The sequence below is a fragment of the Crocuta crocuta genome, unplaced genomic scaffold, assembly GCF_008692635.1.
Source record: "Crocuta crocuta isolate KB4526 unplaced genomic scaffold, BGI_CrCroc_1.0 scaffold64, whole genome shotgun sequence".
NCBI lineage: Eukaryota > Metazoa > Chordata > Mammalia > Carnivora > Hyaenidae > Crocuta > Crocuta crocuta.
Window position 1 is genome coordinate 3054140 of NW_027530640.1, and position 11895 is coordinate 3066034.

Genomic DNA, 11895 nt, shown 5'->3' on the forward strand with positions numbered 1-11895 from the left:
TGGACACACTGGTATGTGATCTCACATTATATTCCATTCAACTAACATTCCAGCAAAATAGGGATCTGCTTACCTGGGGCTTACACCATCCGATGCCATAGATGTCTTGTAGGAACATTCAGCTAAAATGTGGACTAGTATCAGTGAGTAGCTATAGAGGGCTGCACACTTTCCTCTCTGAACTAGAGCAGCTCTTCAAAGGAATGCCTTGAGGGATGCTTCAGAATGCTCCCTAGTTATGTCCCAGCTGGGAAAAAGGAACAATAGGCAATGTCAGAAATCACAACCAGACCCCCACCCTCTCTCCAGGCTTTCTTATAGAACAAAAGCTTAATTTGCAGGAGAAAAAGCAAGAACAGCTTTTACCTTACTGTACTAGAAACTCCTTTCAACTAGGAGAAGAAAATGGGGGTGGGGAGCTCTACCTTGGGGCAGGATAGGAATACTTGTTAAGTGCAGCACTACAAGTAGAAGAGGGATAGGGGCAATTGTGAAGGTCACACTCCACAGATTTAAGGAGGCTACCAAGACTGAGGCTTGCTGAGAACAGCAAAGAATGCCCTTCTTGCCCTCCTTCCTACCACCAAGGTAATGAACACTCAGTAAAGTATAGGTAGGAGAACTGAGAGATACAGATTCTCCTCAAGGCACAGACATTGAGAAGGGCTCCCTGGTGAATGAGCCCACATCTAAGCAGGAGTTATCCCTATAGGCTTGTGAAGTCTCTACAGCCCTGGGGGTAAAATTCAACACCAAACGTCAAACCCACCCCGCATTTAAAGAGATTAACATAAACCCCCACACTAAAGGGACAGGAGAAGGAAGATATACTCACCTCCAAGCCTAAGATAAACTTGCCTCAGAATCTGCTGTGCTATACAATATGTATGGCTTCCAACAAAAACTACAAGGCACTTGAAAAGTCAAGAATAAACAATCTGAAGACCCAAAGTAATTATCAAAACCAGCCTTACATATGACCAAAAGCTGGAACTGACAGGAGTTTAAAATAACTATGAATAACATGTTAAAGGCTCTAAAAGAAAAGTTAGACAACATGTAAGAACAGATGTGTAATTTTAATCTAGAGCTGGAAACTATAGGAAAGAAAACTAATGACCATACTTGAATTCAAAACCACAGTAACAGATATGATGAAGTTTTCTATATACATCATTTTTCAGATCTCTGAAGATGAAATTCAGTTGTTATATCTCCTTACCTTATACTTTTACCAGTGTAAGAACTCAGAATGATTTGACTGATCAAGTATTTTAAACTTATCTATATTTCTTTTGGATTGCCTGAGTAATAAAATAAAAACAAGCAAATCCAGTAGAAAATTTTACTGACTCAGCTGTGTTCAAGTGTGTGTGTGCGTGCGTGTGTGTGTAAATGTATATTTAACCTGATTACCTTAAATTTAATCAAAACACCTGAATTAATTTCTTCATAATGTCACTAATTTTCAGTGATTGGATTTGGGTATAAAGATAGGGTAAAGGTTTGTATCTGAAGCTAAGAATGCTACATATTCTAGAAATTTCTGCATATTAGAAAAGCATGCAGCCATTTAGGCAGCGACAATTTTGTGTTTCAGCTCCGACTAAACTTCCCAGGGAATTCCATTCAACTGAATTGTTCTTTGGGAAGACAACACTCTGTGATATAAAACAGCCCTCAGCAATTTGCTAAATTGCTTTTTCATTAAGCTATATTTTTAAAAGCATAAGCGATCAATTTGAGCATTTCTCCTCAGCATAATGCACATGACAAAATCAAGAAAATCTTGAATGACAATCCAATTAGTGTTCTGTTGAATAGTGGTATTAAAAAAACAATAATCATACACATTTTACCCACCAGGACTGCTGTTAAGAACACTATTTGTTATTTGTTGAGTGCTGACAGTGAACAGACACAGCCCCTGCCCTGGGGGCTTTACTAGAACCTAGACAGCCAAGGGGATCTGAATAAGCTATGCCAGTGAGTGTGAAGCTTTGGGGCTTATGTCCATTTATAAATTTCCCTTTTCTCTTCGTTCCCCTCCCTTTTATTTTTTTAATAAAACACTGTATATAAAGCAAATACATCTCTATAATTTTTTTCAGATTTCTCAATGGTAGTTTACATTAAACAAGTCACTTGTCAGTTTATGATAAAGTCCTTTCATGTTGTTTAAGTACAGATCACTGAAAGTCCATGACACCTTTTCACAGAGAAGGTGAGATTAAATCCATAAATATTTGTCATATAACAAAAAGATTTTAAGTGCACATATGATCTTTTCTCATTTTCAGAGAACAGGAAAGTATTTAGTTGGAGAATAGAAAGAAGAAAAGAAGGAAGGAAGACCTGTTAACTACACACTATTCATTCATAGCTGTTTTGCTGTCTTTGTTTTACCTGACAGCTTTTCTCTATGGTATTTGAGTCTTTTCAAGTGGATTTTGTCCTAGAGCAAGGTTTCCTTAAGAAAGTTTTTAAATAGCTTTTGAAGGAATCTTAAATATATACATATATATGTGTATTATGTATATATGTATATAAGTAAATTTTTTATTTAAGCTGGTAAATATAGTATAGAATTACACGATGAACATTTGGAAATCATGAATTTAATGTGATATAAATTAGTTGTTTAGATGAACAGAAATCCATTATTGCCCTTATGGAAGAGAACACCACCATTTTTCAGAAAGCAATTTAGAACAAAAATCAAGATCTAGCACATTTATGTATGCTTCAGAGATGCAAAAGCAGTTTATAATCTATCTTAAATTTTCATAAGTTTATTATCCTGAGATAACATTTGAAAGGCTTTTCAGAAACAGGAAGACATAAGTTTCTGGTTCTAATTTAAATAGTCATACGATATGTGACCTTAATGTAGTAAGAGGTATTCTGGCCAGGGTAGTTTCTTCTATGGATCAAGTGTATTTTTGTTAAATTGTAAAAATTTAAAACAAATGTCTCCCAAGCTGGAAAAAAAAAAAAGAAAAAAAGAAAACCTCAAGGGCATCATCAGTCATAGCTTTAAAACACATGCCCAAATAATTAACAGCTAAATCATAGTAAAGAAAAAAAATAGCTTTTCCTGAACAATTTGCAGTAGTTAATATTTAAAGTCTTCTCTTAGAAGGCAGTTGTTCTAGAATGACTGATTCTTTGCACTTCAATCAATAAACATTAATGAGTCAACTATGTAAAAGCAGAAATAAAAGAGAAGCATTCAGTACTTGTAATTTTTTCCTTTAAAAATTTTTGAGTAAATTTCTAAAGTTCTAGAGAACTAAATGACACAATAGAAGACATTACAAAAGTTTCTCTCTCTGTAGCTCTGTTACACTTAACATACATTCACCTGACTTTGATGTATTTCTGCTATTCCTTTTTGCATATTTATATGCATATATACACCACCAGACATCAGAGGAAATACTGTGCACTTTGCATTATGATTTACTTTTTAAAGTTTTTATGATACACTATATATCCTTTTCCATATTAGTAGAAAAAAATAAATACTTTAAAAAAGTAATTGAGAGGAATGCCTGGGTGGCTCAGCTGGTTGAATGTGTGGCCCTTGATTTCAGCTCTACTCATGATCACAGGATTGTGGGATTGAGCCCCTCATTGGCTCCGCACTGGGCATGCAGCCTACTTGGGATTCTTTCTTTCTCTTTTCCTCTGCCCTTCTTCCCTGCTTGTGTGCTCAATCTCTAAGTAGAAAGTAACTGAGAATTTTTTATAGTAAGATGTGCATTAAATTATTCAATCATTTGCCTAACAATGAACATAAAGCTTTCTTTCAGTTTAGTGCTATTGTGAATGGTGGAGCCATGAACATCTTTGTTTGACTTTCTTAGGTGAGTGGGCTTCTCTTTCTCCAAGAAACATCTCTTTCTTCAAGTGGGATTGCTGGATCAAAAGAATGTGTCATTTTAAATTTTGCTATAGACGACCAATTCCATTTCCATTTCCAAAGAGTGCTTATCACACACCATCTCAGAAACAAGGCAAGACTGCTCCCACCTTTCACATTTCACCTGCACTGACTCCTAGCACTTGTTTTTTATTTGGTGGGGGGGGGGGATCAAAAAATATCACAAGATCTTTTTGTAATCATCTGCATTACTCACCATAGTGGGGAAGCTAAGAAACTTCTAAATAGGATTGTTTCTCATTCATGTTTTCTCTTTTCTCAATGACTTATTCTGTCCTTTACCCATTTCTCTGCCTGATGGCTGGCATTCTTTTAAAATTAATTTATAGGAGTTCTTTTTATTTTATTTAAGATTTTATTGTTTAAGTAATCTCTAGACCCAAAATGGGGCTCAAATTTATAGCTCCAAGATCTAGAGTCTCATGTTCCACCAACTGAGACAGCCAGGAACCCCAGGAGTTCTTTTTATATTTGAGATATAAGCCCTTTGTCTTATTTACTTTGGACTTTATATTTTATAATACATACATTTTTAGATAATTGAAGTCAAATCTGTCGTTTACCCTTTCTATATTGCTTCAAAGGCTTTCCTAGCCAAAGGTTATTCAAATATGTAATGACATTTTTGCTACCGGCCTATCGGAGAATCAGCGGCAGTAGAAGCCAGATAGTCTTTAGTGAGGGAAGTAGGTACCGTGAGTTAATAAAGAGCTTCCATACACACCACCAGTGCTGTTCAGTTATATTCTCATTGATCAGTGATGCGTATGTAAAGAAAAAGGCTGGCTGATGTCATCAGAGAGGGCTGCTTTGTATAATCCTGGAATGAGCCCCTCTTTCACTGAGTGGAGTTTTGAGGACCATGCTTCTTTCTAGCTGGCTGGACAAAAAAAAAAAAAAAAAGGATGTGCTGCTTGAAATTCAGCATGATGTCCTTTAGGATGACTCCAGAACAGAGTTATTCATCCCAGGCACTTGTGGTTGGTGTCAGCAAACCACACCGAGAAGCCTATGACTGGGGCTCAGTTTGTTGCTCCTTAGTTATCAACTGGTCCTTGAGAATTTCCCATGAAACAGCAGATAAGGTTTGTGGGAAGGACTTTAGTGAGCTGAACACGCATGCTCATCTTCTAAGAGAATAGTTTATGAAAAATAGGACCCTGAGCACCAGCTTGCATGTAGTCCTGTATTTGCAAGTTCTCTTTGCTGAGAGTTTCTAGACAAGTTGAACTAGATTCCTTTCTCCCTTCTTTCCTTTCTCTGTCTATCAGCAAGTATTTACTAAACAACTATTATTTACCTGGTATTATTTCAGAATCTAGGTGATAGTGGTGAGCAAGCCATACCTTCCTTTGTGGTATTAGTATTCCAGAAGAGAACAGCACTTGATTCATGATGGGAAGTTTGGTTTATTTGAACATCTGCTATTCTGTAAGTCAGGTATTCAGTCTTAGTCATAGACTAGTAGAAAGCCAAGAACTTTTTTGAAGAAGAGAATACTTATTTGCAGTAGAGGGCATTACAGTGCTGCAGATAAGGGCTTCCATTGTGATTTTCTAATCCTGGCTTGCCACCACTCCATAAATGGATGAGATAATACAAACATGCGTGATGCCATCCGTAATTTCCTGGGTTTATAGAGCAGAGAGTCCGAGGTATTTGCACCTCAGTGAGATCGAGTGGAGAAACTTTGGTTGCTCTGAAGCATACTCAAAATATGCCATCCTTTGGATCAGCTAGTAAATAGGTTGGAAAGGTAAACTCAGATAAGGTGTATGTTTTCTCCAAAATCCAAAGATTCACAAAATGTTTTTCATACTGCTGGGGTGCAAGGTACAGTAAAATAATTCTTAACATTGAATGGGAGCTCCTGACATACCCCAACCTGCTGGACTCCCACAAACTTAGGTGGTTGGCCCTTAATCTCCCATTCTTCGATATATGTGCTTTCTATCCAGACTGGCTACATCATGTGCTCTGTGTTCTATCAGCATCATTCCTAACTTAAGGACAGACATTATATCCCTTGGAGAAATAGAAAATGTAAGATCTCTGTGGACCAATTACAAAAAACATTAGAGAGTAGACATAATCCAGTTAGAGTCTGTACTTTGTTCTCTCTTTCAGGTAAAAATAAAGTGTTTCTGTTGCTTTACATTAATAGGGACTAAGAAAAAATATTACCAAATCAGTAGCTACTTATTAGTTATCAGAGAATGTATTTATTTGCCTAAGTAAAAAGGCCACATCCGGAATCACAGTTAAAATTAATTAAATATGCAATGATCATTTATTAATTTCCAGGGCTTACCCATATTTAAAGTAATATGGGAAAAAAAGTCACCACCTTTGTATCTTCTATGTCTTCGATAAAGTCACCAATCTCAATAGTTGCACAGTAATTCAGGATTACTGGGCTTATTTTATTTATTTTAGAGAGTGTGTATGAGCGGGGGAGGGGGGAGGGNAAGTAGACTCCATGGTCAGCATGGTGCCCAACATGGGCCTCAAGCCCACAACCCTGGGATCACAACATGAGCTGAAATCAAGAATCAGATATTCAACTGACTGAGCCACCTGGGAACCCCCAGGATTACTTTGATTTATAATTTTGGTTTGGAGGAGGGTTCCAGTGTTTTCCATTTAGTGTCTTATCACGGTAGTCCTTACCCTGTTTGATAGGAAGCTAATGTGGGAGATCTGCCAGTTCTCAGTATTTCTATTTCTAATACATATTCAAGAAGTGGGGAGCACTAAAATCCACTTCCTCTTTTCCCGTCAACAAAATGTTAGGCAGTAATATTGCCTACCCTCCCTTGCATATAGAGATGGTCATATAATTAGATTTTGCCAAAAAAAAAATGTTAACAGGCATGATGTGTACCATTTCTAAGTTTTTTGGAAATGTGTCTGCCTCTTCATGTGTCCCCCCCTCCCATAGGCGGGGTCCAGGCAGCAGGGTTATGGGACAATGAAAGAGCCCTAGGAGAGGGACCTGGGTCCCAAAGTATAAGGAACTCCTGCCCAGACTGTTAAGAAGTGAAAAAATGTATTTCTACTGTGTTTCAGCCATTATATATTTTTATGCTTTCTAAACATAGATCAAATAATTTGTGTAAGTAAGCAGCCTATCCATTTCATTTCTAATAATACTGTGATAAATTAGAAATAACCAAAATCTCTATGGGTCAAGCAGTTTAGATGATATTGCTAGTAACCAGAGCCTCGCTCCTGAGGTTAGGTGCCTCTCTGTCAACCACGGTCCTCGCTGACCCATAAGGGTCACAGAGACCATTTCACCTGCAACCCACAAAAGAATTTTAAGCTTTGAAGGACACTCACTAATACATTTTCAGAGAGATATTTGTTTCCCAAGGCCTTCGGCAAAGGAGCAGCTTCTAGGCCATTGGAGAGGCAGGCGGTATACATTTCACTTGATCATTTCTCTCCCACATTCCAATCTCCTGCCTTTAGAGTTTCTTCTTCCCAAAAAGCCAAGTAAGTTCTAGAGTGGATAGAGGCTAGAGACTCTTTTAGTCTATTCATAGCCTCAAGAATTTCAGCAAGTACCTTGTCCTGACATTTCTGGAAATTCATCCTCTCATTGACCTTGTATAGGACCATTAGAAGCAGGTACCCCCCAACCCTCCCCACTTTTAAAATTCCATATAGTCAGTATATGGTTGCAGAAAATTCTAGCCTTAGTGTATACTTCATTCCAATAGACCAGAGACAATAATTTAAAGGGAAACTTTGTCACTATGTATCCTGGACTGACAGATTCCTACTGATGAACACCTATAGAATGTTCACTGCCTCCAACCCCAAGTCTGCACAACTCCTTAGATTTTTCTGAGGTTATTTTGACTGCAACCTACTCCCTGACAACAATTTAAGTTATGGTTCTTGCTTGTAGCAACAGCATTGGATTCCGGCTAGCTTTAGCAGAAAAGAGTTTAATAAAATCATGTCATGTGTAGCTTAATTAACGGGAAGACTAGAAAACCAAGCTCTGAAAGCAGGCAGAAACCCCAGGGAGCTGGGAAGCTTCATTATCACCAAGGCTCAACCTCTGGAAGAGCTGGGTAGGATGCCTATGCAGCTGGCTCGACACTGTGCAAACTATTGGCACTACCACCACCATAGCTGCTGGCCATTGCTGTGGAATGGAATTCCAAGTTGCTTTTCTTTCCTTTGTACCACTTGATTCAGTTCTGCCAGCTACGAACATTCACTTAGCTAGGCCAAGGTCATGAGCCTGCTCCCTAGTGGATAAGGAGAATGAGAACCTGGACTTCTGGGCTACTTCCCTGGGAACTGATGCCCTTCCATCCCAGCATGTTCTCAACTGAGGGATTCCCATGACAAATGAAGGGAGGTCAAATGATGGGCCGCCAAAACCTCAGCAAAGCAAATATCTCTAATAGCCCACTAATACGAAATTTGACTTTTATTTCAATTACCAGTCAATAAATGTTTCAGATTTTATTTGAAGTATTTTTCAAATTTTGGCTAATAAAGACCTTTGTGTCTCAGAATACATCTGAAAATCTTTTTTAGTCCACCTTCCTTCCTTCCTTCCTTCCTTCCTTCCTTTTCTCCCCCCCCCAACATTATGAAAATTTATAGTAATCATAGAAGTTTAGACATGAAAGGCATATCCCCATCTCATTTCAGCCTTTCTCCCACCTCTGGCAGGATCACATACAGATGACTTACCTTTGATTTCATTTGTTCACTTATTCAATAAACATCTATTGAGTGTCTAGGTGGTTGGGGCATTTTCTCTCAGATGCAACACTGCAAATGGTGTTGGAGTTGAGCATACTACTAACTGGAAGAAAAGACACTAAGTTATATCACACCCCGTGCTTTAAGACTTTGTGGCACTGCGGTTTTAGTCTTCAGATGGCCCTTACAGTGGTGATCTTTGCTACCTAGTAGGATGCTGCTCCAAGGAATGAGGTGGGAAAGTCCAAGGAGGAAGCAGCTGGGCCTGGATTCGTATTTCCTTGTTCTGCAATTGGAGTGTCCACAGGGGGTTGTGAATGATGAAACTCTCAGTGGCAAAGAAACTTCTCACGTGGCATGTGAGTGGTAAACGAAGAAGCCTTAAGGATCGTCTTTGTTGTTGATAAAGCTGAAGAACTTTATTCTGACATACTTTACTCTTTTGAGTATCCTCTTTTGAGGATTGAGGATTCTCAATTTTAGATTACAATCCTAGCCTCAATTGCTATGGAGAAAACTTAAAATACCTGTTTAGGTAGAACAAATTACTGTGTTGAGTCTTATTTAAGCTGCAGACAAACCTGAGACACTTCACGCCCATGTGTTGCATTCACAGATAAAATGCAAATCCCATATTCCCCCTCCTTGAAAGGAATAGCAACACAATGTTTATATGTTTTAAAAATGCTGTGAAATTTATATAACACATAAAAAATTTGCAATAATCTTTTTCATTTATCCGGATTTCCAAAGCTCATTTATCACAGCATAGAAATTGCCCCTATGATGTCTTGTTTCACTTTATCCAAAAGTTCAATGAAACTCTCAAAATTAGTTTTCATAGGATCTTCTCTTTCTGCTTATGTCTTCTTCCTACCCAGATATGTTATTTCTTCTAAAAAAAGAGTTCTTTGTATTACATAGATTTGAAAGATCAGCTTTCATCTTATTAACCATAGCTTGGCCCCTGTGTTGAGCAGGAAGAATTTACCTTGTCTCAGAAGCCAAGAGAGGGGGAAGGCTATGTACACTTCTATATTTTAATTTTGTCTGTCATATAGTATTATGCTGACTTTTGTCAATACGTTTTTGTTTTATAATAATCTCGGAGGCACACAGATAACAGTGACTATTCTTAGGGAGCAGAACTGTGAGACAGTTGAAGGGATTTGGGCAAGTTCAGATTTTTTTTTTAATGTTCATTTATTTATTTTGAGAGAGAGGGTAGGGGAGGGGCAGAAAGAGAATCCCCAAGAAGGCTCTGCAATATCAACACAGAGCCTCATGTGGGGCTCAATCCCATGAACCATGAGATCATGACCTGAGCTGAAATCGAGTCAGACGCTTAACTGACTGAGCCACCCAGGCACCCTGGAAAGTTAGATATTGAACCGACCATTACAAATAAATGGTAGATCAGGAACTTCTGTGAGCAGAAAGCCGGGTCCTACTATGGCATACAGCATTGAGACCCAGCTGGTACTTAGGATGCTTACGTGGAGAGAAGAGGAGAATTATGTGTAAAGAATAAGCAGGAGCTATCTAAGCTAACATGCAGGATGGGAAGGGACATGGTTCAGGCAGAGGGAATAGCAGTGTGGTCTTGAGGCTAGAGAAATCATAGTATGTTTCAAGAATTTAGAGAGGTCAAAATAAGAAGAGCAAAATGGGATGGAGCTGAAGATATAAGGACTCAGATGACACAGGCATTTAGGTTATGTTAAGGACATTGAATTTTGTTCTGTGAACACTGGAAAGCCACTGGAGGATTTCATTCCAAGCATATCATTTTCATTTGAAATCACCACTCCGTCTACAGACTGAAGACTGGATTGGGGTGGAGACACACTGAATGCTAGATGGGCACGTTGGGATTTGTAACATTTCCAAGGAGAGACAGCTGCATCAGGTAAGGGCTAGAAGTACTTGAGAGAGTATATGAACTCAGGAGCTCTTTAGAGGGTGGAAAAAAAAGTGCCATGACTTCATGACTGAAGGAATGTTGGTGACTAAAAAGATAAATGAGTCATGGGTGGCTTCCTGGGCTCATGGTCAGAGCATCTGGGTGGATGGATGGTGGTGGCTCTCACTTATGTGGGGAATCCTGAAGGAAAATCCATTTGCTGTTCGTATACTCATTGATACTTAAAACTGAGGCATTAGGAATGTTGCATATACATCTTAAGTCTTTCCTTAAATAGGTTTATTGAGGTATAATTTACATACCACAAATTTCACTGGTTAAGGATATAGTTTGAATGAATTTTGAAAAACAGAGTCCTGTAACCTGCAATGATGATGCAGGACATTTCTGTCATCTAAGAACGTTCCCTAATTCCCTCATCCTCTGTCCCTCCCCCCCCCCCCCCCCCCCNACCTGGGACTGATATGCTATCACTTTCCTTTTATCTTTTCTAAACTTTGACATAGAGGAATGTTTTTAAGATTCATCCGCATTGTCACATGTATCAGTAGTTTGTTTCCTTTAATTGCCAAATGCACTTCCACTACAAGGGTACAAGAAAATTGTTTAGCTTTTCATCAGTTCATGGACATATGGGTGGTTTTCAGTTTGGGGCAATTATGAATAAAGATGGTATGAAATGCAAGTAGTCTTGGGGATATACCATTTCTCTCAGTAAATATTTAGGATTGAATTGCTGGGTTGTATGATAAATGTATGTTTAAGATACATAAGAAGCTGTCAAGCATTTTTTCCAAAAATGGCTATACCGTTTTACATTTACCTAAGTAATTCATGAGAGTTCCAATCATTCCACATCCTAGCAAACATTTCATACTGCAGATAGTTGACATGTTCTCCAACCTAATGAGTGTGTAACATTATCTATTCATGGTTCTAATTTGTACTTAATATTTATTTCTGAAATCACTAATGATGTTGGATATCTATATGAAATAGGATCCCTTTCTCACCTCATCTACCAAAATTAATGTAAAAATGGATTGGATTGAATTTCCAGTGGGTAAATGTAGGAAGAAAGCCTTTAAAAGTTCTAGAAGAAAATGTAGGAAAAAAACCTGGATATTGGGCTGTGCATTAAATTTCTTAATTTGAAAGCCAAAAGATAAAATATCATGGACAAATTCATAAAATATAAAAATTAAAAATCTTTGCTCTTCCAAATACAATGCTTAGTCAATAAAACAGCAAGCCACAGACTAGGAGAAAAAAGGTTTACAACATTTTTATCTGC

The 11895-nt window shown here is 38.0% G+C and overlaps 1 protein-coding gene across 1 annotated transcript in view; it reads left to right on the forward strand.

The window, feature by feature from the left end:
* The first annotated feature begins 8891 nt into the window (after nucleotides 1-8891).
* The window catches only part of ADAMTS19 (ADAM metallopeptidase with thrombospondin type 1 motif 19), a 245515-nt gene continuing 242511 nt past the window's right edge, over nucleotides 8892-11895 (forward strand). The window contains exon 1 of the mRNA XM_077768867.1: nucleotides 8892-9036. Within this exon, the coding sequence (XP_077624993.1) occupies nucleotides 8892-9036 (145 nt within the window). The remainder of the gene's footprint in view (nucleotides 9037-11895) is intronic.